The following is a 27,497-nucleotide window of genomic DNA, read 5'->3' as shown; positions in this document are numbered from 1 at the left end:
GTTTGATTCTAGGCTGGTCTACCGGTGGACTTGGTCGGTTATCTTTATTGTATGATATCTATAATATAAGTATGTTAAATTATGATTCGCTACACGTTAACACTCTCGTATATGCAATCAAAAATTATAATACACTTACAGTATTTTTTTCAGCAGTATTTAGCGGGCGAAACACACAAACAAAACCAACCACAGTCTTTTTGAATTAGACAGTTAAAACGTCAAATAGATCCATTTAGCGTTCAGAAATAGTTTCCATAGAAAATTGGCTCAAAAACCCGCATCCAGGCCATAATTATAAAAAAAACTTGGCAGTTGAGTTGACATTAATGACAGTTCATCACTACATGAAAAGCTTAGCTCGATTTTGGCAAAACAACAAAACATTTTAGAATTGTTTTGAGTCCAGAATCAGTTATAAGAATGATATCTAATTTTGATAAACTTTGTGTGGACTTGGAAAAACAGGAATTAGAAGTAAGAATGAGCCCAATTCCAAGCGAATACATTTTCAATAAATGATAACCTAACTCTTACATTAATAACAATAAGTCTTTTCTTTATCATTTATAACCACTTAATTTACTATTTCAGGCACCCACTGGAGTTGCTTCACCTTCTACGTATGCTCAGCTCTTAGTTATTTATTTGTATCAAAATGACCTGTAAGTATCAAAGTATTTTCTTTCTAAAATTTATTTATGATTTTAAGTTTCACAGTTAAGTGACTTTCATAGTCTTTATCAGTTGTAGCAAAAATACTATTTGTCTGGGATTTCGGTAAGCTGGTGCAAGTCTAAACACTCTCAGTGTTTATTGTTAATGTTATTGTTATTACTCTTCAATGTAGTGCATCAATATTGACTACAATTAATTTCGATACCCCATGGACTCATGACCCTCAAGTTGGGAGAGTAATTATAGTCCATTAATACCTACCAAATTTCACGAGAGTCTATTCTAGGTTATTTTGAATAAAAACCACAAAACATTTTTATATCTACAGCTGGAACTGCAATTTTAGCTTTGTAGTATTAAAATATGTACTAGTAATCAATTCATGTTTGTTTATTTCCAGGTGTAACGCAAAGTTTTTGTGGAAAAGAATTCCACAAAGCATCACAAGTAGTAATCCCGAAATAACTGCTATTTGGGCAGTCGGACAGAAAATGTGGAAGAAGGATCTTGCCGGAACATACCAAGCTCTAGCTAGCTATAACTGGACTGAACCTGTAGCTAATATTATAAGAGCACTTGAAGGTAGGTTATTGATTATAATATTTATTTTTAAAATTTATCCTACGTGTTTGAGACAAATATGCTATGCTATGCTATTACTCCAATACTAATGTGGTGCTATATGATATGTATCCTATAAGGTACTTTTCTTTTACAAGGCTACCTTTCCTTTACTTATGCCTACATTATTAAGTACTCCCAGTACCGATGTTGCTGTACTGCATAAAGTGTATCTTATAAACACTACATATGGATAAAAAATATTTTACGACTTGTTTTCCTATTTGTCTTAAGGTGGAAATTCATATGAATCATTCTAATTTTCCCTTATCCCATGTAACGGAGGTTACATGGAGTTGTTAAGTTAGGTATTAACAAGTTTTTATATGACACTGATCAGATAGAAACTCATTTTTCTTAAAAAGCTTCTTCCATAATAATATATGTTAAATTGTCTGTGTTATTGCCCTTCCAGAGCGAGTCCGCGAGCGAGCGTTCTACCTAATCGGCCGCTCGTACAACTCCATATCCCTTGACACCGTAGTCTCCATGACCGGTCTCAGCCGCGATGCGGTGCTACGCGCATGCGCCGAGCGCAAGTGGACGCTACGAGAGGACGGCGTCACAGTAGACCCCACGCCCCCCGCACAACCCACCCCCCTTCACACCTCCAGCGAAGACCAACTCTTCAAGCTCACCGAGTTTGTGACATTCTTAGAGAATTAAGTAAGTGCTTTTTGTATCTTAAGTCCAGTGAGATAATAACTTAGTATTGGTATTTAATTAAGTTTTGTAATAAATGATATTATAAATAGTAGAGTTTTACCACTTTAGACCTCCATCCAAATCATCAGCAGAAATTTGTCTTGTGCTCCAGATTGCTTAGCACTCTATAGTTAAGAACCAGTATCTATTTTTGGATGTTGTTTTCATGGACCAAAGCACATTTATGATCTTCTTTTTCTATTTGCTTCTTAACATTGTCTTGCTATTTACGCCATTGGCTCATGAGAGCCTAGGGTCCACTTTGCCAATTAGTCCCAGTAGATTTTTTTTGCATTTTTGATCAATATAAAATAATCATCGAATTAAATATTTGCTGGTAAGGACAGAATACTCTTTTGAAAAGACGATTCTAATATAAAGTCAAGGATAAAAGGATATGAAAAGACTGTAATATAACAAATTGCATTTTATTTATTTTACAATCATTTAAACATGTCCTAAAAAAATACATACAAAAGTATAAAGTTTAGTGGCAGTGTATAATTATTTAAAACTATCCTAAGACTTTACATGTCTACATAAATATCCTACTTAGCGACTTTTCCTGTTCCGTAACAAAATTCTCTTTCAAATATCACAAGCAGTATAATGCTTACAGAAATGAGTTTTAATTTTAACTTAACAATTAAAACTATTCTAAAAATGAGTATCTACATTTATTAACCTAGCTGGTGACACTATGTGTAGTTTTGGCAACTCTTAGGATTGTGAGGCAGCCTCACTATAGTCTTTTACAAATCAGAAGGGTACGGTGACATTTCTTTTTTTTTAACATTTCATGTCATGACAAAAATAACTTGAATTCCTTAAGGACAATCAGTATACCATAGTCACAAATCACTATATTATATAGGTACATATTATTTATTTATAATGAATTATAATGAATGAATGAAATGAATTATAATGGATCATCTTAGAAACAATAGATTCACATTCCCACTCACGGATTTGTTTAAGCATCCCTAAGAGGGGTTAAAAAGTAAATGGTCACCAGTAGAATTGCCTATATTGCAGCTTAAATCATTTCAAATGTGCACTCATTCAATGCATGTGTCAGCGTACCCTTCAAGTTTGAAAAACACTAGAGCCTATTGGTATCGTCCCTGGAAGGAGACCTGGTTAGGCCTCGGCTGCAGTCTCATGGAGTTGCTCTCGTCTTCATCACCCAGCGTCGTCTCGTAGCCTCTGTTCACTTGCCCGCCGTTGGGTTCGGCGAATACGTCCTTCACCGATATGTTGGCGGTCGATGTGCGATGACGGGGCACCACTAGGTTGTTGTTCATCTGAAGGAAATGGAAAAATAACTAACTTAGCCGAGCTGAGTTCCCTGCGATTTTTATAGCCTGTGAAACTTCTATGAAACTGTGGCGTTTTAATAACACACACTGGCAGGCCTATCGATATTGCTGCTTGGTATACCTCTAACTAAAATCTGTCACGGGAGCTATCTTTAGGATGCCACTATATAATGTGTGATATCCATTTACATACAATGGAATTGCGTTTTATCCTGCTTACTCCTCAGTATAGACATTTATAGATTCAAATGTTTTTGAATTTGGAACCTAATTTTGGAATAAATAAAATTTAGGAAAAGGCTTCCGGGTCTCAAATATTTTTACGTTTTCAAACCATGTGTCAAACTAAAGTTCTTATAATTTCTTATATTCTAATTGTATTATTAGTATTACCATTCCGGTTACTCCGTATTCGTTGTTTGCTCCCAAAGTTTGCATTTGTGATTTTCTTCGCTCCGCCATCACGGAGTTCCTCCTCGTTTCTAGAGCCTTCAGCGTCTCTCTTCTTAGGGTCATCTTACGGTTGAGTACCGGTGTCCCTGAAATTTAACAGTAGGTTGGTTGTTTAAGCAGAGCATATAACAAGACGCTACATATGTCCGACGCAATTTTGTATTCGTATCTGCATAGAAGGGCAGATATGTCTTTGACCTTGTTAGTTGTAAGTATTGCATTATTACTTGGTACCTATGGATGGCATTTTTTATAAGTATGGCGGAATTTATTCAACGTACTGTACGTACCAACAGAGGGCTTACCAGATAGTATAGTTCGTAGCTTGAATTAAACTCACCATAAACAGTTAAACACTTGATAAGACCTGGATATTTTATAATAAGGTTTTTGTAATATTTTACCTGGTCCATCATTAGCGTTCATATTAAAGAACCGTTTCTTGAACGCCACATCAAGCGTGCCAATGTTCCTCTTCTTCTGCCTCGCCTTCTCCAAGTTATGGATGGTCTTTCTCCTGCCCACGTTGTGCGGCCCGGAGCCCGAGTCGTTGTCGTAATCGTCATCCAATCCATTTAGTTTTTGTAAGTCTTTTACTATTGCTATTGCATTTTTATCCAGTAATGCATCTTGAGATAAGTCTTCCGCCTAGAATACAAAAAGGATATGTATATTATAACATCAATCAATTAAGATATCAGTAGAAAAGTAGAAATAAATTTATCACTAACATGAAAGAGAAAATGATACAAAACATGAAAAGGTGAAAGTGCCATTAAAATGTTCTCATCCCAGTATGTTACTGGCGAATTCCAGCCCTGAATTTTCGATGAGACCGTCCGATGAAATAGTCAAGAAAGGTCTAACACAAAATATTATTTCATCACACCCGCGCTTTAAATGTGCTATTGCACGCAGGCGGAGCGTGAGCTATAGAAAAATCGTTCTCCCAAGGTAATAATGAAAAATGAAATTTCTTGTACCGTACTTAACTTTTTTACATCTATTTACATATTTTTTACATTGCGAGTGTGATGAAAAACATTGTGTGTAACTCGGGGAGTATGAATATTAGGTACTAACTCGAGTCTTTAAATTTTTTAACTTACCCTCGTTAGTAATATTCAACTTCCTCCCCTTGTTGCACAATGTACTATTACCTATTATTAAGTAATATTATGTTTAGAATTACGAACTATAGCAGAAATTTAGTAAATGGTTGATGAAGTATATGTGGTTGTTCTCGAATTACGTACCTTTTTCGTGCAGAACCAGTTCAGTTCAGTGGATGCCAAGATATGCGAAAGGGTTCCAAATCGATGGAACAACATGGCAGTGAACTGGATGAATAAAATCAACGCGAAGAAGAACACAAACACCAGACCGATCGGTTCCAATTGCAGATATTCTTTTGAAATTAAAACCTAAAAATATTCAAAAATGGTTAATATACGAAGATTAACTGAAGTAAAAGATGTAAAACATCAATCATTATTAAATTTATTAGACCGTGTGTTTGAAATTGAGAAAGTCGTGATTTATGTTACTGACATGTGCAAATTAATAGGAAACTTGAATCACCATACATGAACAACACCAAAAACAATCATGTTTGTTTAATATGTGTGCAGTGAGAAAATGCATTCATATGTTTTTGACGTCATTTAAGGTAACTGTCCCATATTACGGGAACTTAAGACGTTTCCTACTTTGAGTGAGGATTGTAAAAAAAATGCGAAGTTTCTAGTCGTGTTAATTATTTTATTTTAAGGATTAGTCTTCTACGATGGATTTAAGACACTATTTTGCATCGTAACTTCTAATTTATAAAAATTACCGTTGTTTTACTTAACCCTTAGTTTGCCCATTATTCCGGGATACAATTTTGGTATGGCTTTAATTCCGGGAGTCGTTGTACGTAATTACGGGATACCTTTAAAGTCCACGTTGTTGAAGCATGATGTAAAAACCGGCCAAGTGCGAGTCGGGCTCGCGCACAAAGGGTTCCGTAGCAGCAAATATAATAAACCAATAACTTAACCAAAATTACAGTTAAATCAACCTATCTCAAAAACTATAAGAGATACTTTGATCAAACCAAAAATCGTTGAAAGAGTTAATTAGCATGCATCACCTCTATTTTTTTTAGAATTTTATACCCCGTAGTTATAAAAATAGAGGGGGGGGACATACTTTTTACGACTTTGAGAGCTGATATCTCAAAAACCGTTCACTTTAAGAAAAATGTTTTTTAGAAAACTTTATATCATTTTAAAAGACCTTTCCATTGATACCCCACACGGGTATGTACATCGAAAAAAAAATTTTCATCCCTCAGTTACATGTATGGGGGCCCCACCCCCAATTCTTTTTTTTACTATTTAGTGTCATAATTTTGTAGCGGTTCATACAACACATATTCCCATCAAATTTCATCACTGTAGTACTTATAGTTTCCGAGTAAATCGGCTGTGACAGACGGACAGACGGACAGACGGACAGACGGACAGACGGACATGACGAAACTATAAGGGTTCCGTTTTTGCCATTTTGGCTACGGAACCCTAAAAAACGAATTAAAATATTGTTTACATAAATATATAAATGCACATATCGGTTTGATAGATGCTTATACAGAGTGTATTTTTTATAATTGGCACTGTTTTGATGGGTTGGGGTGGGATAGGAAATATGATATATTACGGTATAACGATTGTATGATATAATGACAGGGTGTTATAAGTTTTACTGTCTGTCTGTCTAATCGCATCGCTTTCGAATGGATGAACCGATTTAGATTAGTTTTTTTTCGTTTGAAAGCTGAATTAGTCGAGAGTGTTCTTAGCCATGTTTGATGAAAAACGATTTACAATGTAGGGTTTTTTTTTTAATTTAATTTCAATCCAGAAGCTATTGCCGGTTATAAATATTGCATGGTACTCGTGAAAATTTCAGTTTTTTGGTACTGGTGATCACTGAGCTACACCGAGCTATACATATATAGTGATTATACGTTATTCAAGTATGTATATATAAATAATATAATCAAATGCAATTTATTTAATTCAATAGTACTCCATATATAAATATTATAGGCCGTTCTTTACACAGATTGACTGTCCGACGACTCCGACGAATTTGTACTATTTTATATGTATATATGTCTACCCATATAACCATAATCGGTCGCCGTTCCTACGCAAATCCTCCTATTTTGTGTACACACAGGTCTTCGGGTCTCAATGTTTAGTCGGAGTACGGTCGACGTTTAGTCGCGGCGACCCAAATGGGGACGATTGGTAACAGGCACAAATGGTCACAGAAGTGACAGAAAGTGTGCACTACGCGTGCACACATTGTTACCGTTTGGCGACCATTTTCCCGAAATCATTCGTTCATTTCATTCTTTTTAAATGGCGACTGTCAGAGACGTCAAAGTGAAAAAGAAATAAAATCATTTGACATTAAAATGTAATGGCGTAAGAATTTGTTAAAGGTAAATATTGTTTGCATTTGTATTATGTATAATGTGGGCTAATTACCATGGCCAATTAAATTGCTCGAGTTATTTCATAAAATAAGTCTAAATTTATCAACGCGCCATCAATTTACCTCAGTTTAACCAGCAATAATATTATTGACTACTCGGTGTTTGTGTTTATAACTATTTGATTGGTGAAGTTTTAGTGCTGTGGTGTATATACTATAGTGAAATAATAAAAATAATGCCTAGAAAACCAACAAAGTTGTTAAAATATGGATTAAGACTGGGTAATATTCTATGTAAAAAACAGTCACCAAACGGTCACCAAAACGGTCGCAAAATGGTCGCAGCGTACACGCGTGACCGAAAGCAGTGAATATTTATAAGATTTTCAAGATGGATTCTTGTATTCATTTTTTCCAGGTATCCTCAAACTTTATTAACATTAAGTATGCCGTACTCAGTTGTCCTCACTGAGGAAGATTTAAAAAAATTTGTTACGTGCGTGCCGAGCTGCTGGATTGTAAAGGATAAAATTTTATTGTGGCCCAAGAACAGAAAGCCGAATGAATTGGACCGGTTGAGGAGGGCGGAAGAAAAGCCCTCCAATGACTGGGTCCAATTGCGGTGCCTAGTCAAGGCCACCGCAATAACAAATTTTGCTGAAGGCCGAAGAATAGAAGCATTATACGCTTCATTTGAGGATACCGAAGATGAAGAAAGGTAAATGTCATGCATTATTTTAATTAAGTACGTAATACTTTTAGTAGCCGCTTGTCAACCTTTGTACAGGACGTTTTTATAGCCGGCAATATTTTTGGAGTTGATATGCTATGTAAAAAATTAAAATCGTCAAATGTCACATTTCGTTAAATTTTACCTAAACGACTCTCCGTTTATCATTCTGTCTGAAAAATCTTTTAACGCGTACGTGGGCCATTTTTAGGGTTCCGTAGTCAACTAGAGTGCTTAAATGGTCGTCGTCGTTTATTATTATTTAATTCGCTCATATTTAAATGATTCAAAGCAACCAGTCCACAACTTCACAAAACAGTTTGAGAAACCTTCGTATTTCAGATTGTCATTTGCGGATACAGTGGTTTAGGAGCAGTTCGGTAACCAGACCTACACATGTGTGTACAAATTCTGTCAATGTCACTGTCAGAAACCGTTCTGACAGTGACAATGACAGCCACAAATTCGTCCACATGTTGTTACCGTTATGTGTGCAAACGTCGACTAATAAAGTGTCGTTAAAAGTCATTCTGACAGTGACATTGACAGCCACAAATTCGTACACATTTTGTTACCGTAACGAGTGCACACGACGACTACACTTTGTTATTGTAACAATACGGTCGCATTGTTTGCACGACGTTACCACGCGTTATGTCACATTTGACAGTTAGTTACTGATTTGAAGATTTTGCGACTGAAATGGTTGTATGGGTATCCTATTATGTATTATCCTCATGTAAATCCTATTATGTATTAGCTTTCTAGTACTAATAATGATTGAGCTAAATCGTAGACGGAAGACGGACAAACCAATATGCGGTATAAAGATTTTTAGCTAACTAAGGAAGTTTAAAAACATAATAATCGGGTCTCTATACCTTATTTTGTGTTATTATTTTTTAATATACTTTATATAGGCATACCGGAATAAGACACACTCATATAAAGTCGTGTACTTAATTACGACAGTCAAAATGAAGGCTATATTAAAAGACATTCAAGATTGTTTTCTTAGTACATCGGGATTATAATATAACAATTATACTCAAAACATCGAAATAAGTAACCTTTTTGCTTTAATTTTATGAAATAAAACAAATTTAATGTCGATGCCACACTCCAATATTTCGCACGTATTACTCAACGAGTATACATTTCGTACTCAATTATGAGACTTAAATCTAAAAAATATATGTACCGTAATTTTGTCACTATAATTTGTAATCTTTACTCAATATAATTTACATCAAATATATAAATATACTTCACCGCAAATAGTAATAAAACATGAAAACATTGAACAGTGTTTCCGTTATTCCGTGATACTCCCGCAATTATGTACACCGCGTCAAAATGGTGTACATTATTCCGGGAACGGGTAATTTAATTAAAATGTGCTTTAAATTAATTTGAAAAGATGGTATAAATGTCTTTTAATAACTATAAGACAATTATGATACAAATTTAATATAAATAAACTTACCCGCATCACATTAAACCCTTAAGAAGTTCTGCTACCGCGTTAAGCTCACCGTCAAACACGCCCATAGAAACCACTGCGTGGTTGCGACAGACGCGTTTGGAGGTACCTGACGGCTTCAAAAGATATGATACATATTCAAAAATTGTTTTTTTCGGTTCTATTTGATCTATAGTTAATAAAATACTGCATTAAATTAAGATTTTACTTATAGTTTCCTTATTTTGCGACAAAAGCCAAAGTATCCCGGAATAATGTACCACATTTTACTATCCCGGAATAGTGTACAGTTACCTTATGCTATCATGTGTAAAATTAAACATAAATTATTGCCTCGACAGAACCAATTTTTATTTAGGACAAGTGCAGTAAAAAGTTAAGCGATGGTATTACAACTAAACTTAAAACCCGAAAAAGAGTCCGATGTATGTCTAAATATTTCTTATTTCGTTGACTACATTTTACAGCCCTAAAAATAATTCATTGGCTCTACGAGTAAAAGTAGGAAAGTTCATATTAAAACACTTATAACTTAGGAGTTAACTGTATTAAATAGAATTGCCTTTCCATTGCACCTATTTAGATAGAAGACATTATCCTGTTACACAAATCACCACGTCGTCCGAGGTGTAGTATGTACAAGGAATAGTAGTGACCCGGTCACCGTGTTTAATAAGAAGATACCTCCACCCTAATAACCACAGTCAACATCAATCTTCCATTTTGGATAACGTGAAAATTGCAGGGATAGTTGTGGATAGTGATATTATAATTAGGATATCAAATAACGGATCTAGGGTACCAACAGTAACGTAGCTAACATTTAAAAAACGCTACCGCTTATAACAAGGATTAGAAATATTCATCAATTGCAACCTAATCCTTTTAACTGGGATTTGCTAATCGGGAAAATCATTGGGATTCGGATATTAATTAGAATGTGCCCATTAGAGTGTCGCCGAAGAAGTTTAGTCTCCGTGTGTTGGGGTCCCATGCTGGTGTGCCAAACCAGGACAGACCGGTTAGAAGAAGATCGTTAGACTCGTGAGACACAAACTTCGATAATTCTGGCTATACCTCGCCTGTCTCCTCGATGTATGTTATATTTGTCTTAATTCCCAAAGGCCAATCCACGTGGAGTTGATCTTTGTTGAGTTGTAACAGAAACACTATCAATATGAATAACGCGTTAAACATAACGAATGCAAAAACTGACTTATTACGAAGTTCTATCAAATCGGCAGCAATTCGAGCCTGTAAAAGTACATAAACAGTTATTTAGTAAAATTTTGCGTCAACCTTCAAGGGTGATGGGGAATGACTTTTCATGAAGTAATACCACTGCACGGGTCATTTTTTAGGTTCGAAATATTTGTACGAAGTCATCGTTGGTCATATTCCCGAGTCATCGTTGAAGGCCGAGCGCTGGATAGGGAAGTCACTTTACCTCTTGCGTAACCTCATCATACGTAATGTTAGTTTTTACTCCGAGCGGCCATTTGAAATGAAGGTTGTCCTTATTCAGTTGCAATAAGAACACAATGAGGACAAAGAGGGCATTGATCATAAAGAATGAAAACACAGACGAGTCTCTCAATTCTTTAAGGTCTCTGGATATACGCTCCTAGAATTAGGGGAAGATCAACATGAAAATATGATATTGATAGCATTTTTACCTGTAAAGAAACTGATTAAACTTAAGTTCTAGGTATACACAAAATTAAGGACAAAAAAAAAGCTAAAACTCTATTTTTGTTTTCTGTTATTAAGGGACTTTATAAATAGGTACGGATATACCTTTCAGTTTTTGTAAGCATTATTAGTCTTTTTCTCGTTTTGACCTCTTGGAAAAAAAGTCTTTGCTAATTCGTGTTTGTATGGGATTTTGGTACAGAAGTTAAATTTAATTAGTTTGTTTTTTTACTAATAGGTGTTTACAAATGGCTTCTGTATAACATGTTTTACCTGTTCTTCCTTATTAGCATCAATGGGATATAGATATTTGTCTATAAGATCTTTCCAGAACTGCAGTTCTCCTTGACCCAAAAAGTCAACTTCACCCTTTTTCAAATCCTGGTCTTCTATCCAATATGGGTTAATGAGGTCATCTCTTCGTTCCTAAACAAATAATACAAATGAATAATAGGATTTTATTTTGGTGTTTTCATTGTTTTGTTTTTTTGCTTCTCCAATGAACGATTTAGGAACCGTTTTCGTATATTGGCAATTTAGTTTGATATCTACTGTTATTTTTTATTTGCCTTTGGTAAATAAAAAAATAATATTGGTAAATAGTTAATATAAAGTTCTGTAGTTACCCTTGGTACAGTAGACAAGGTGTCCGTATCAGAATCCGAGTTGTGTTCATCCTCTGGGTCCTCTGCCAACGCATCTAACCCGTGATCGCCATTCGTACTGCCGCGGTGTCCTATCGATAGCTTCCGTCCTCTACTTAGTCCGTGCGGATCTACTGCCCTGAAATTATAAATTATCTCATTAGTAACAAATATGTTGACCCTTTGAACGCCACAGCCTGAGTGATAGTCTGAAAGACTGACGCGCACTGCCAAAGGTCAATGTCAACTTTCGTGATTTCCGACAAGGCACGATGCTGCCGCATAAGGTGTGGCATTCATAATGTTAAAACTAATAGTGTAGAGTTAATATGTCATAAATTTATAAATGTACTCCACCTTTCTACAGTTTCCAATTTCTTCTCCAGTTTCTCGAGCGTCGAAGCAATATGCAAGAGTTGAACTTTCTCCTCATTGCCCTTAGGATGCGTGCAGAGCAAACACTTGAACAGCCCAGCGAAAGAGAATTCAATAGATCCCTCTTCTTCGTTACTATTTACACCTTGTAAAAATCCTAAGAGGGACTTCTGTTTGGCTTTCTTCTTGGCTTCCTCTGCGTCTTTCTTTTCCTGCTCGATTTCCTGAAAACGTTCGAAAAAAATCGAAAAATCGTATTAGCCACCTGATCTCAAAGGTTAAGTAAGTATCGGTTGATAATGTTGATATCTAAGTTGATCAATATGAACTTACTTTCTTTGTTTTCTTAGTCTGCACTTCTCGAGTACCCCACGATACGACGTTCAAGTTTATAATCGAATACAATATCAAGAGCAAGTACATAGACGGGATAGACAGTAAATAGATGATTCCGGGCACGATGCACCAGAACTCTTGTGGATGCAAGCAGGCTGCTATGAAGAAGGAACTGGATAACGCTATTAAGAAGATGGCCGAAGGTGATCCTATGCCGTCTTCGCCTAACTGGAGGGCGGTACCGACGATTACAGCCATCATTATCATAGCGTACGCTGTCGATAGTATTTGAGCAACCAGCAACTGAAACAAAAACGAATATGTTGAAAACACTTCATTTTCTGAAAGTATTATTTCGACTCAACACAGCTCAGTCAATTCTACGAGGGTCATGCCAAAAGAAGTTAGATACTCCATGGTCATTTGATTGATACTGGCCAGTTATACACCAATGTAAAGGTAGGTTATCTGCTTATAAATTTAAAAATGGAACACTTGGAAATTCTTAGGATTCCTTTTTTAATTATTTTTTTTTCTAAATAATTTTGGCGGGAATTTTCCGCAACAATGGAGCTTGACGTGATTTTCGTGTTATGATATATTATGACTTTAAAAAAGGTTTAACACCTCAAGAGTGTTTTGAACTTTTAGTCTCGACTTTTGGAGAGTCTGCGTGTTCACGTGCAACTGTTTTCAATTGGTTTGCTGAATTTAAAAGAGGACGGGAGAGCTTTGAAGATGAGGCGAAGACCGGACGGCCGCCAACCGCAGTCACTAAAGAAAATGTAAAGACTGTGGAAAAAAATATTCGTGCGAACCGACGAATTACATATGTAGAGCTCGAGCGTGAACTGGGCATTGGATCAGCAGCATTGCAAACTATAATTCATAGTAAACTGTCTCTTCATAAGCGTTGTTCAAGATGGGTGCCGCACAAGCTCACCGATTTACAGAAAGACCGTCGCGTGGATTGGTGCAAATTTATGATAGATAAATTCGACGCAGGCGAGAACAAAAACGTATATGATATACTTACAGGTGACGAAACATGGCTATATAACTACGATCCCGAAACAAAGCGACAGTCCACAGTATGGTGTTTTGAAGATGAGCCGACGCCAACAAAATGTCGCCGAACCCGAAGCACACAAAAACAAATGGTTGCCTCATTTTTCTGCAAGACGGGACATATTGCTACAATAGTGCTAGAAGATCAAAAGACAGTTAATTCAGAATGGTATGTGACAGTTTGTGCCCCAAGAGTACTGTCAGCTTGGTGTGACAAGCGGCCGAAGTCAGGAACCCGGCACCTGCTCTGGCACCACGACAACGCTGCCCCGCACACTTCCGTTAGAACACTTGACTATTTCAGCTCAAAAAACGTGACTATTCTGCCCCACCCCCCATATTCCCCTGACCTAGCCCCCTGTGATTTTTATCTTTTTCCTAAAATTAAAGAAAAATTAAAAGGAAGGCGATTTGAGAACAAAGAAGATGCGTTGGCTGCGTATAATTACGAAATTTCTGAGGTGTCTAAAGAAGAGTGGTCATCGGTATTTTCTAAGTGGTTTAGACGGATGAAAACGTGTATACGTTTTCACGGTGAATACTTCGAAAAAATAGATAGCTGTAATAAAGAATAAAGTATGTAAATTTTGAGTATCTAATTTCTTTTGGCATGACCCTCGTATGGCAATAACTCTATTGAGAATTTGAGGCTGCTTGTCTAGTGTTTTACAGTTGCGCTCTTGCGCTAGTTCTATTGCGCTCGTTTTACACCTTTGAGCTGCTGCAGCTGACTTCGTTGTTTCTGCTATCATAATTTGATTTTTCTCATTACGTTTATAATGGTCTCCTTTCCTGTTTTAGTCATAACATAGTTTTATCTATCGATATAATTTTGTTGTTACCTGAATTTCGGATTTCATCGTGAAGCAGACAAACATGAATAGCAATATCGGGTACAAGTTGTATTCGAAAGAGGTCCAATTGTCGATCCGGAAAGCAGCCACGAAGGCACCCACCAACATAAGGAATATAGTGCCAGGGCCCAGGATTGTACCGCCCATCAACATCATCTGAAATTAATTGTAAATTATCACACGTCTGTATGTCCAAAAGTTGTCAGAAGAGCACATAAAACTGCTCAAGTGTCAGTGCCACTTGGCTTTAGCAGTTGGGGTTCTTTCCATGTAATTCCTTTCTAAATACAGCCATTTTTTTATTGTCCTCTATTTCTCTCGTAAAATATTTCTCGCTCCATTCTAATGCACTACAGACTTCTTTCGGCAACATACGCGAAAACACAAAATATGACGCAGTGATTTGTTACCTGGTAAGCAATATACGGAGTCGAAATGTTGTCATTGATCTTAATAGTGTGCTTATAGTCGACGAGCAGATCCATGATGTTAGCGATAGTGGAGGGCACCCATCGACGACGTTGGTTGTAGAACTCGCTGAAACCTTCTGGGCAATGCGTGTACGCGTCCGACGCAGCTGAGTATTCTACTCGGTATCCTCGCTGGAGCAACAGGGTGCACAACCAACGATCTTCTCCTGGAATGGAAGAAAAGTTGGGGATTAATATCAAGTCTTAGACTTACTCTTTCAAAATTGACAGTCATTCTGTGGTTCATGGTTGTTAAATTAACGGCCTAAATTCGGTCTATAGGAGACCAAATTGTTGGTTACCTAGAAACATTTATTAAAATCTAGGAATTGTTGATTATCAATCTAGATGTCTAACCGCGATTCTTCTTCTCTTCAGTTGCTCCTTTAATAAAGTACTGCATTTTTACGCATGCAATTTCCAACACTTCGATTTCGAATTCTTCAGACTGGTCAAGTCCGGTGTTAATTTAATAATATTTTTTTTCAACTAATCTAAAACAAATTAAAAATGAAATCACATCTGAGTTTATCGTATTACATACATACCTTGATCGTATTGTACGTAATGCCTGGCTTCATCTGATCGTAGCGTGTATTTCTTCATAACGTTGTCGTCCATGAGAGCCTTTCCTCTGAAGAGCGAGAAGCAACCAGGGCTACAGAGTACACAGCCGATCATGTGTTCCGTTGCCTTTTGCAGCCAATGGCCAATAGCGTACTCAAACATTTGGTACCACACCATGGGACCTGAAATGTTTAAGATTGGGCTTAGTAACTAAAAGAGGACATCAAAAAAATATTGTTGTTCAAACCAATACAAAATCTATAAGTAGGTACCTACTTATGGCTTTGCTAGAAATTCGGGTCTTTAGAGAGTAATACAACGCGAGAAACGCTAAAGAAAAGCTACTCAAGACACAAGACTTTGTTTCGATTTTTGCAAGCAAGCAAGTAGACAAGATTATTTACCTGATCCAACTGGGTGAATACGTCCGCAAGCAGCTCCAAGATTCTTGTTCTTCTTCATCAAGTCGATAAGCAGTCTGACAGCATGAGGCTGGAAGTCGATGTCTCCATCCAAAGTCAACAGATACGTGTTTTCGGCCATAACGTCCTTTCGGTCCACAGATATCGGTAACTCCATTAGACGGTGACCCAGAAGGTAGTACATGTACATCACCTATGGAATAGAATGGTAATATATTGGTAATAATAGGCACGTCAAGTGATATGCACATTAGGCAAATGTCACATTAGGGGATCTTTAGTAAAAGATGACATAATACTTAGAACAGCCGCTTAGGTAAAAATTACTAGGAGTTTTTTTTTTTATGGATGGATCTCTCCATACGACCAACCAAGTAATACATATTAGTTGTAGGTACCTGAGACCAACGTTTCCTGTGACGAATCTTCGCCTTGTCTTTCAAATGGCAAATCATTTTTGTCTTTCCTGGCAACACCCACGTTAATCTTCCTCCGTAAGGAGCCGGGTACTTCTTCGGTGGTCGGATTCGAATGTTGGTTTGATGTACTTCGGAAGCAGCTTCGTCAATTGTATCGACGAGAAGTTTCACGAATCGATTCACCTGGGAATCGTCATCGCTGTGATCGGAAATTTCGAAAGCGTCGTCCAAGAAAATGTGAGCTGTAAATATAAATACGTAAATTCAATAAATCTATCAATTTACAATTGTACATATGATATAAGTAGATTTATTATAGTCTTGTGTCTTCACGCGATTAACAGACTCCGGTAAAGGCAGTCCATTAACACTAAAAGGTGTGGAGCCATGACCACGACTTGTCAGCCAGTTATATCAACATGCAAAAAACTTACTTTCAAATTCATAGTAATCAGGATCCACTACACGAAGATACTTCTGAGCGACACGCCTTGCACACTGATCTTCATCCAATCTGAGGATAGACTTCAAGAACTCCATCATCTCGTCTTTTGTTTCGTGCCACATAGTAGCGCATGCGTATATCCTGGTAATCTGGTCGGAAGACTTGATGGTTTTGGGTGAAGCACCAGTGTTGTCTGACTGTACTGAGATGGTTTCGTAGTATTCGTCGCCCTTTTCTTTCTCAATTTCGGCAAGATCCTGGAATTCATAAATCAAATTATTGTTGTAGATATTTTTTCTTCCATATCCAAACAAAATTAGAGTAGTTATAAATAGGTATTTATACCTTACCTCAGTCTTTACATCCTTATGGTCATCTCTCTTTCTGTTGAGCGCCATGCTTTGGTCAATAAGCAGTCCATTATACATTGGTAGCACAAACAATTTCTCCGTAGATGCCAAACGCTCTGCTTTCGGGGTCCAAATATGTATCGTTATCCACGTTTGCGATAGAAGCCATAGTAACCATACCCAGGCCATTTGGCGGGAAATAAAATCGCTTAGGGTGTAAACTGTAAAAATAATTACATAAAGTTAATATTTTCAAGGATGAAAGTAAGCAAATAATTACAAAAAATTTAAAGTTACCTGGTGGACTTTCAAAGAATAGGTAGTCAGGTATGGTCCCGTGGAAGAAACAGTTGTCCCCATTCCTTATTCCACAAGCAGCGATCAAGAAGTTCACTACCAGTGGGATGACTAGATTGATAGGGAACGCATAACTGAAGCCTTGAATCAGGATTTTACACGCGAACTTTCCGAAAATGTAACAGAAGTAGGCAGCAAACATTTGAATAAGCAGAACATAGAAGGCGGATTTGTAAACAGCTGCAACCTCTACCGAGTCTCCGGTTAATGTGGCATTTACTAGATCAGGAATAGTGGTGCCTCCTGTTTGAATTTGTATCTGAAACGAGACAAAATTAGGTAAGTTAAGTATCATGTTATATTTAGATTGTATAATGTAATATGTGAAAGTCTTTATTTAGAGACCTAGCTGCTGATCACATTTACGATGGTAGAAAGTACATTATGAAATTATTTACTAATCATCGCCATAACTTTGAAAGCAGGGGAAACCAGAAACACTTTCTACTGTTAGAAACAGCTAGCAAGATGCCTTGATAAGAGTTGCACTAACGCTTTACTATCAGTATTTATTCATGTGTTGTTTAATAGACATATGCAATCATCAGCTACCCCTATGCAACGTTTATTTTCGTTTTTCGAGGATGGCTAATTCATTTGAATAGAGACTTGAATTGACTTGATCGATTTTTCTTGTTATACCTCTTCAACTACGATGTTGTGTGGTCCAAATCCAGCGTTGAATAGTTGGAAGAACATCGCTGGATCGTCACCTTCCATCCATATGCTGAACAGGATGCACATCAGAAACAGCAGTATCTTCCATATCGACATGAATCGGTAAGTATAATATCTTGAATGGTTTAATTCTTCTTTTAGTCTGCCTAAACTTTTGATTATACCTGTAAGAAAATATTATAATAAGCCGCTTGTAATGTAAGTTAATGTTTTTTTGCATTATATAAGTATCTTACCAATAGGGCTTTGTCTGGTTACGTAGTTCTCCCACCATCCCAACGAAATGCACAAAGACGCGATCGGTATCAGCCATAACACGGGCTTATTTTCCAACAAAGGCCATACAATAAACCCGGTGACTTGCGCTACAATAGCGACCATGTCGACGATAACTTTCATGAACCGCTTGGAGTCTCGCGAGTTTCTTGAGAGTAGGCCGAGTATCGCGGGGATGATGCAGAGGCAGTTGGTTATCATGGCGCCTTTGACGACGTCAAGCTCTGGCAATATTTTGAAAAATAACAACCCCAACCCTATTGTGTGGAGTGACTCTGCAACGAACACCTGTAAAAGAAAGCAAGTAGTGTTTAGTTTAAAATCGCAAAACAAAACGCGATGCTGCAATCTTTCAACAATGAAAAGTGCAATTAGATATCCCAAATACAAGAAAACTTAAATCATCGATTACAGATTTCTGTTACTTTTGGTTCTAACAGGAACCAGTATAGGTAATCCGTGGGTTTTTATATACCATCAGTATCAAATGGCAATAGACAGATTCGCCTAACTTATTTATGTCGGTCAAATTTAGGAGCTAAATGCAATTAATTTATAACAAAATACGAGTATCGTGGTGGTGTTTTACTTACCACAATAAACTGTGCACTCGTCGGCCGTTTTGAAGTCTTGAAGAAGCATATCCTCACGGCGCGGATGACTGTTCCTATTTCCGGGATAGCGAACGCCGCGAGCAGCGCCCACATCCATGCCACTCGTTCTTCGTCCGGAAGGCTTACTATAAATTGCTTGTCTCTACCTGAAAAATTAAGTGTGAAATGTTCAGTAAAGTCCGATTATAATGGCATCGAAGGGAATTTAAAGGAGGTCAAGGTACAAGCTGCAAATTGCATAGAGAAATTCGCCATGCAATTTTGCAGCTCACTGTACGTAAGTGCTATGTCACAATAGCTATGAGAAATCATCTCATCTGAAATTTCCAGTAAGGGACCTTATTTTTAAAATGCAGCCCTCTTTAAATTTTCAGCGGTGTGAAATTAACAGCAAATGAACACTCTTATTTATTAATCTGACCAAGCGCTAGAAAATACGCAGAAACTTACCTAAATTTCTATTACAATACGCGAGCCGCCTGTCTTTCTTCAGCTGTGACGTCATGAATAGCACCGTGCCCTTGGCGATGACCCCAGATCCCAGCACCACCACGAACGTGACAGCGTAAGCTAATATCTTGACCAGCCGGACTGCGAACTCGAGGCACTTCTGGCTCTCCATGGACCCACTGTCCTGCTTCGGCGGGAATTCTCGGAAGGCGTCCCATCCTTTTGTTTCGTGCACCGTTCTTTGACTGAAATTTGAGAAAAATGTTGTTGAATTATTTGTGAATTCATACACACCAGACCAGTACCCGAAGAAGGGCCTTTTTTTTATTTTTTTTAACCGCCTTCCAAATCTCAAAGGAAGGGGTTATCAAGTCGTCTGTATGTTTTGTTTTTTTTTAATGTTTGTTCCTCGATATCTCCGTCGTTACTAGACCGATTTTGAAATTTTTTTTTTTGATTGAATGTATATGGATACAGATTGGTCCCATTTTTCTCAGAAACCAGTTCTGATGATGGGATCCTGGAGAAATCGAGGGAACTCCTCAAATCTGAAAGGCATACATATGGTGATTTTTGTGTTTTTAAAGGAACAGCATGCATTTACGTACGGAACAGTGACATTTGGTGCAGTGGAACTCCTAATGATGGTCAGAATGGAACTCCTCAAATCTGAACGGCACACTTATAGTGACTTTGGTATTTTTATAAGAACAGCATGCACTTACGTCCAGAACAGTGATATTTGGTGCAGTGGAATTTCTGATGATGGTCAGAACGGAACTCCTCAAATCTGAACGGCACACTTATAGTGACTTTGGTATTTTTATAAGAACAGCATGCACTTACGTCCAGAACAGTGATATTTGGTGCAGTGGAATTGCTGATGATGGTCAGAACGGAACTCCTCAAATCTGAAAGGCACACTTATAGTGACTTTGGTATTTTTATAAGAACAGCATGCACTTACGTCCATAACAGTGACATTTGGTGCAGTGGAACTGCTGATGAAGAGTGAGCCGCCCCTGGTTAGAGTTCCGTTCTGATAATCATTCTCATCTGTTTTAAGTACTTCAGAATCATCCAGATTTCAAAATTGGTTCAGAAATGACGGAGATATCGAATAACAAACATTAAAAAATATACAGACGAATTGATAACATAATCCAACATTTGAAAGTATTTATCACCAGAACCCCAAAGGAAGGCGGTTGTTTTTTTCTTAAAAAATATTTTATTTATTTACTTTTTTTAACGAGGGGAAATGCTTTACGCATACCATCCCAGGCGCAGGGACCGGCCTGGAATGGTTATGTGGGACTCCCATATAGGCTAATAAGACCCATGGTTTACCCACTAAAACCCCTCGATTACCGCCTCAGGGCTATAGGACGAGGTCGCAAGCACGTTTCGGCACTCCTCCGCAACCTCGCCAGTAACACCCGAAGAAGGGCCTGGCACAACTTGCGCGCTTAAATACTATGGTATATCTTTCGCAATGTATTCTGTATCAAATATTGCCTGACATGATCAAAACCAGGTTGTAAATCCTTATACTTAGACAGATGGTCTAGAATCCTCATAAATTCAAGCCTAGTAAGCTAGCTGTAATAAGATTTAAAAGATGCAGTCAATATCAGCGCATTCCTTTCTGGCCTGTTATCGTCTTGGCAAGGCTCGTATACCATCAAAACCGAGACCTATTTTACTTAAATTTGCCTGCCATAGAACCCGGGATGCAGTTTGGACCGCCAAGAAGCAGCTCAAAGGCTCTGGCAGAACTATCTCCGAGTTCCTAACTAGTTCCCGGCATGCGGTATTCGTGGAAGCACGCAAACAGTACGGAGTCACAGGTAGCTGGACGAGTGAGGGCCGCATTGTGGTCCAATGTCACGATGGAGTGCGTCGCAAGATTACGTCGCTGGCCGAACTTGAGGCGCTACCGGCGCCCAAAGAATCTGCTGCTCTGGCGGCAGAGCAGGCCGCAGGGTCGACGGCGGCGGTGGGAAGTCATGGTGTTGGAGGACAGGCGGGGCCTGCGCCTGCGCGCCGGCCGAATCTACGTCCGCGATGAATATATATGGGTTTAACTGTGTCTGTGCTTATTTCGTGGTTTTACATTTGTGCATTCTGTGTGGTTTTTAAATATTTTGGCCTTGAACTTCTCCGGTTTTTTATAATATAATTATTATTACATTAATTTTGTTACTTCCGAATTAAGGTGTTCATAAAAATGCTAATGACAGCGCTGTCACCCCAAACTGTCAGTTTGACATAAATTATGACGTACAGACGTATTGTTGCTGCGTTTCGTTAATGCTGGGGTGTTCAGGCTTATTTTTCTGTTTAAGATTTCTTGCTGTTCTGTTTAAATATTAATTCATGTACTTTTATTTTTTCTCTTTGTATCTATTTTAGCAACCGGCGAGCAATTGAGGTGTGTTGTAGGTTTCTTTTGTGTATTTTTACTAGCATAGCTGAATATATCTGTTACATATTATTGTATTTGTATTATATTTTGAATAATATATATAACGTATTTTTATTTTTTATTTATAATATATAATGGTACTCACGATGTCCAGTTTGTCCGATGCTTCTAATGCCAGTTTAGATAGTGAATTCTTCTCGCTTTCATCTTCAAGTCTATATGACTCCTTGAGTGACGTGTCTGACGTGCCTGAGCTATGTGAGCGATTGCATTGTACTTTTGACTCGTCAGTGAAAAACTTCAACGTGGTCCATATAAATGCACAGAGTATACCAGCGCACTACACCGATTTACTAACTGCCTTCAGTGATAATAAAAATATACACGCAATACTCATTTCGGAGTCTTGGCTTAAACCCACGCTTCCGTCTACTTTGTATCCTTTGCCCGGGTACTGCTTGATTCGTAATGACAGGACTGGTTCTAGTAATGGCAGATCAGAAGTTCGCGGGGGCGGTGTTGCCATTTACATAAAAAGTAATCTCGCTTGTCAAGTGGTTTCTCATTCTCCTTCTCTTAGTGTCTACTCCAATTCATGTCCAGAATATCTTTTCTTAGAGGTTGTCCTGCACCATTCAAAAGTTCTGCTTGGTGTTTTTTATAGTCCCTCTTTAAATGTTGACTACTTTGACATATTGCAAAATAACCTTATGGATCTTGAGCCCCGATTCGATCACACAATTATCATGGGTGATTTCAACACTTGTCTCCTCAAATCTGATCTTCGCTCATCTAAGCTTTATTCTCTTGCTACCTCATTAAACCTTCATGTTTTACCTCTCAATGCCACACATTTTCCTCACAATGGTCCCCCTTCCCTTTTAGATCTCATCCTAACTACTTCTCCAGATTTGGTATCATCCCATGGTCAGTTTAATGCTGCTGGTTTTTCCAATCATGACTTGATTTATGCCTCATTTAATATTCGTCCACCAAAAAAAAAACATAAAGTAGTGATGCGTAGGAATTTGCGCGATATAGATCTGCAAGCACTGCATAGTGATTTCTCACAGGCTGATTGGCAAAGTGTTGAACTTGTTAACGATATTAATTTAAAGGTAGAGAACTTCAATAGAATATTGCTTGCCATTTTTGACAAACATGCTCCGTTAAAACCAACTCGAGTGAAACACTATCCTGCGCCGTGGCTCTCTCCGGATATTAAGCAACTCATGGCGAAACGCGATCGAGCACGTATAAAGCTGCGCCATGATCCATCAGACGGTAATCGTGAACATTATATCTCACTCCGTAACCGCTGCAATAAAATGTGTAGGGATGCGAGGCGCCGTTATATCCATAATTCGATCGAGGACTGTCCACCGGCGAAGCTATGGAAATTTTTAAAGTCGCTCGGAGTGGGTAGAAACCAACCAGCTTGCTTAGGTGAGGTTGATGTAGATGGTATGAATAAACATTTTAGTTCTTCTACAGTTCCTCTTGATCCATTGACTAAACTGTCTACATTATCACACTTGGCCAACACAGTACGCTCTAACCTACCTACTTTTGAGTTTAGTAAAATTTCGCCTCAAGAGACTCTCTCCATTATCAAATCTATAAAGTCCAAAGCCGTCGGTGAAGATGATCTCAGCGTGGACATGCTCATGCTTGCAGCGGACTTTATTCCTCCTATCCTTTCTGATATTATTAATTTTTCTTTGTTATCAGGTACTTTTCCTTCGGCGTGGAAACATGCACACGTGATTCCTCTTCCTAAAACTTCCAATCCTATCTCTTTCTCACAGTATCGCCCCATCTCAATTCTCCCAGTTTTATCCAAAGTCATAGAGCATCACGTAAACTGTCAACTTCTCTCTCACCTTAATAAAAACTCCTTATTTAATGCCTTCCAATCCGGATTCCGCCCCGGACATAGCACTGTGACCGCGCTGGTCAAAGTCACCGACGACATTCGCCTTAATATTGAAAACAGGAAACTTACCATCTTGATTCTTCTGGATTTCAGTAGCGCATTTAATACAGTGGACTTTGATATTTTACTTGGCATCCTACAATCCTTAAACTTTTCACATGTCAGCCTTACTTGGTTCCGCGACTACTTGTTTGGAAGGCGACAGAGAATTAAACTAGATGAAAGGTTTTCTGATTGGTGTGAACTCTCCGCTGGTGTTCACACAGGGGGCGTGCTTTCTCCTCTGCTGTTTTCTATGTTTATAAACGGTATCACGACCTCCCTTAGATCCTCTTATCATCTTTACGCGGATGACTTACAGATCTACGCAGCGGCTGGCATTGATGATGTACGTTCCCTTGTCAGGCAAATGAATGAGGATCTTGAGTCGATACGCATTTGGGCATGTAATTATGGTTTGAAAGTGAATGCACAGAAATCACAAGCAATTATTGTTGGTAGCCCTTATTATATTAGAGAGCTTTCGGAAATGGTGGTACCCGACATTCTTTTTGATGGTATTCCCATCGCTTTCTCCTCTACTGTTAGGAATTTGGGTATCACCATGGATAGGACGCTCTCATGGGCTGCGCATACGGCTGAGGTGAGTAAAAGGGTGTTTGCTTCTCTCCACTCTTTAAAACGACTCCAAAACTTTCTCCCATTTCACACCAAGGTGACGCTTGCACGATCCCTTTTGTTACCACTTTTAGATTACTGTGACATTGCATTTTTGGACCTGAGGGAGGAACTGCTTGATAAGCTAGAGCGCCTACAAAATGTATGCATCCGCTACATTTTTGGTTTACGGAAGTATGACCATATCTCTGAGTTCCGTTCTCAGCTTGGTTGGCTACCGATTCGTCGGCGTAGGGACGTGCACATTTTGACATTGCTTTTCAATGTCCTGTTTAATCCAGCCTCTCCTCCATATCTCTCCGAGAGATTTACATACCTGGCAGTTGGTAGTAGTCATCGCTTGAGATCTAGTGCAAACCTGACTCTTGCTGTACCGTCTAACAAGACCCGGACATACTCGGAGTCGTTCACAGTGCGCGCTGTACAATTATGGAACAAATTGCCGTTGTCTATTAGACAGTCCCAATCGGTAGCATCACTCAAGAGGAATTTGCATAAGTTATGGCTATCTAATGACTTGTGTACTGGTTGAGTACTAATTATTTAATTTAATTATGATATTGTATATATTTGTATTTATGTATGTATATATATATATATATATATATATATATATATATTTGTTTAAATATAAGGTATATATGTATATTTATGTATTTGTATATATTGGTATAATAGGCTGCATGTTCTAATTATTACTGGGGTAATAATTGAATTGAACTATTTTTTCTTTCTGTACAGTGTTCGTTTGTCTATCATGTTTTTATTACTTTTTTCCTCTCAATTCGCTCAAAGGTTGACTGGAAGAGATCCCTTATAGGGATAAGTTCGCCTTTGTACACCATAACTATACTGTATTTCTATGTCCTAACTTGTCTTATGTACAATAAAGTGTTTACATACATACATAAAATCATGCAACGATAATGCTAGTTAACCTATGCCTGAACTGAACGTAGGCCAATAGGTATGTGTTGTTTAAGAGTAATAAATATATCCATACATCTATGTGACTATAAATAGCTACGATACGAAATATTAGCTGCTCTTAAAACCTGCCAGTCGGCGAATGCTATCGACGCAGACGCAAGAAAAACAACTTTCACACGCGCGACGCACGCTGACGAGAGTCATGAGAGAAACCCGTGTATCTGCTCAATCGGTACCGTGACTTCCTTCCGATTGTGTGTAATGTTTTTTTTTATTTGACGTCGGAGGCAAACGGGCTTGAGTCTGAGAATGACTGCAACTCCAGGGCTGGTAGAGTCAAGCTAAGTAGGTTGAGAACGATTTTGGTGTCATAGAACTCAAGACTGCGCAAGGGTTATTTCTAAGTTCTAAGAAATTATTACGTTAAGTTAACTCTTAATGGCACAAAGTCTGCCCTATTAATATCGCTGCTTAGCTTGGCCTGAGTCTAGGTCCTATTTCGACGGCGTGCGAACTCGCCCACGATTTTAGATAAATTGCGAACTATTGACCTCAATAGTTCGCAAATTACATGAGTTACATTACATTACATCCAATTCATCTGGCGTATCAAAAGCCGCATTGTATTGAAACTCGCGTGCGAGATCTCTTAACGTCTAGTCTAACACGTCGCATCTTCCTTGAGCTATCTGCCAACTTTATTGACAGGAACACAACACAGTCTTCAGTCGCCTACCAAGTTGTCGCACATTCTATTGTTTTTGTTAGTTTACCTCTTCTTCACGCAATTAGGCGCGTGCTATCACTGCTAACTTGAAATGAGATCGCATTTTTCCCAGTAAATCCGTTTCCAATCGTTCCGATTATAAGAAAAAGTTGATTGACAATGGTAAACTATTGATGTTATTCTCTTTATATCTTATCTTAGTAATGACATAGTGACAAGAATATTATAAATATTTCCATTTTGTTTTTTGATTACTGCAACGCGTGCTTACTTTGTGAATGAATTCCATTCATAGAGTGGTAATTGCCTATGTAACTTAAGTTGTTTAACACGCGTCTTTGTGTCAAATATCACTCTTTGTTTCCTAATCCTAATATTTAATATGTTTCCTAAATCGTCGGATTGTTAAACACATAGAATATCTCGAGAATAATAACCTGCTTTATAATAGTTAACACGGTTCATTGTTCCTCGATGGTATATCAAAAGGCATGCACTGCGACCGTTGTAATGGCTAATTGGGCTACCAACCAGCTATTACCTTACGTAAACCCCCCGTGTACTGTCACAACTAAGGTACCACCGCCCCACCGCCCAGTGTCGAAACCACAACATTGTGCCGGTTTTCTAAGCAAAACTGCGCGGTTCGAGCTTTAAGATAATGTGTGATACGACAAATATTAGTTCTATACGATATGGATATGTCAGAGTCAAAACGTTCTTTTCTCAAATAGTCGGTTTTGACACTGACAGATGGGGATTTTTATTTTAAGTGTTATCGATTTAACTTTTTTATTTTTAAAATTTTTGATTCTTTTTCTTTGAAGAACGATGGAGCTCTTTCGATCAAATGAGAAAAAATGATCGATTTTTTTTCATAAATGTTTCATTACCCATTGAATTACGAGAATGACTACGACTTAGTGCGTTTTCACATCATCCGGTCCGATATCGGATGTAGGAAAAATTTCAAAGAAAAAAAATCAAAGATGGCGGCGTAAATATGGGATATCGGTCCGACATATATCAGATCGGATAATGTGAAAACGCACTTACGGTATATTATGAGAAATGCCTTACAAGTTATATGAGAAATCGTAACTACTTAACTGGCAAAAGCTCATGATGCAAGGTAGAAAAAAAATTATATCGACAACAATATAAAAAAATTAAAAATCAACACATATTTGATCCATATCGTATCTAGAACTAATATCTGACGTATCTTAAAAATATCTTAAAGTTCGAATCGCGCCGCAAATGTCTGAGAAACACGACTGCCCCGTTTACGGAAATTAAG

General features: G+C 37.9%; 2 protein-coding genes across 3 annotated transcripts in view; one reads left to right on the top strand and one right to left on the bottom strand.

Annotated features, from left to right (window-relative positions):
• The first annotated feature begins 316 nt into the window (after positions 1 to 316).
• On the top strand, positions 317 to 2,053 carry LOC125227608 (COP9 signalosome complex subunit 8). Its single transcript, XM_048131955.1, has 4 exons — positions 317 to 477; positions 595 to 665; positions 1,079 to 1,260; positions 1,715 to 2,053. Exons 1-4 carry the CDS (start codon positions 424 to 426, stop codon positions 1,963 to 1,965), a joined length of 558 nt encoding a protein of 185 aa, XP_047987912.1. The 5' UTR covers positions 317 to 423; the 3' UTR covers positions 1,966 to 2,053.
• Positions 2,054 to 2,416: 363 nt separating this feature from the next.
• Positions 2,417 to 27,497, bottom strand: part of LOC125227607 (chitin synthase chs-2) — a 48,047-nt gene continuing 22,966 nt past the window's right edge. The window contains exons 3-23 of one of the 2 annotated variants that reach the window (XM_048131952.1): positions 19,499 to 19,743; positions 19,028 to 19,194; positions 18,395 to 18,722; positions 18,123 to 18,322; positions 17,421 to 17,739; positions 17,124 to 17,344; positions 16,763 to 17,030; positions 16,308 to 16,570; positions 15,892 to 16,102; positions 15,469 to 15,669; positions 14,861 to 15,087; positions 14,439 to 14,606; positions 12,526 to 12,831; positions 12,175 to 12,416; positions 11,800 to 11,956; positions 11,447 to 11,599; positions 10,929 to 11,105; positions 5,036 to 5,203; positions 4,184 to 4,427; positions 3,720 to 3,865; positions 2,417 to 3,311 (exon numbers count right to left, since the gene is read on the bottom strand). In XM_048131952.1, the coding sequence (XP_047987909.1) occupies positions 3,117 to 3,311; positions 3,720 to 3,865; positions 4,184 to 4,427; positions 5,036 to 5,203; positions 10,929 to 11,105; positions 11,447 to 11,599; positions 11,800 to 11,956; positions 12,175 to 12,416; positions 12,526 to 12,831; positions 14,439 to 14,606; positions 14,861 to 15,087; positions 15,469 to 15,669; positions 15,892 to 16,102; positions 16,308 to 16,570; positions 16,763 to 17,030; positions 17,124 to 17,344; positions 17,421 to 17,739; positions 18,123 to 18,322; positions 18,395 to 18,722; positions 19,028 to 19,194; positions 19,499 to 19,743 (4,606 nt within the window). In that variant the 3' untranslated portion in view covers positions 2,417 to 3,116. Of the gene's footprint in view, positions 3,312 to 3,719; positions 3,866 to 4,183; positions 4,428 to 5,035; positions 5,204 to 10,558; positions 10,736 to 10,928; positions 11,106 to 11,446; positions 11,600 to 11,799; positions 11,957 to 12,174; positions 12,417 to 12,525; positions 12,832 to 14,438; positions 14,607 to 14,860; positions 15,088 to 15,468; positions 15,670 to 15,891; positions 16,103 to 16,307; positions 16,571 to 16,762; positions 17,031 to 17,123; positions 17,345 to 17,420; positions 17,740 to 18,122; positions 18,323 to 18,394; positions 18,723 to 19,027; positions 19,195 to 19,498; positions 19,744 to 27,497 lie in introns of both variants that reach the window. The other variant, XM_048131954.1, reaches the window with a different exon arrangement.

Source organism: Leguminivora glycinivorella, chromosome 6 (genome assembly GCF_023078275.1).
Source record: "Leguminivora glycinivorella isolate SPB_JAAS2020 chromosome 6, LegGlyc_1.1, whole genome shotgun sequence".
Classification (NCBI taxonomy): Eukaryota; Metazoa; Arthropoda; class Insecta; order Lepidoptera; family Tortricidae; genus Leguminivora; species Leguminivora glycinivorella.
Note: the sequence above shows the minus strand (reverse complement) of the source record. Positions and strands in the feature narration are given on the sequence as shown.

Excerpts from the sequence above, each read along its gene's own strand:
- LOC125227608 (XM_048131955.1), top strand. The coding sequence starts at position 424 with ATGATATCTAATTTTGATAAACTTTGTGTGGACTTGGAAAAACAGGAA. Across the intron at positions 478-594 it reads TGGAAAAACAGGAATTAGAA|GCACCCACTGGAGTTGCTTC; the intron begins GTAAGAATGAGC and ends TTACTATTTCAG. Across the intron at positions 1,261-1,714 it reads TATTATAAGAGCACTTGAAG|AGCGAGTCCGCGAGCGAGCG; the intron begins GTAGGTTATTGA and ends TTGCCCTTCCAG.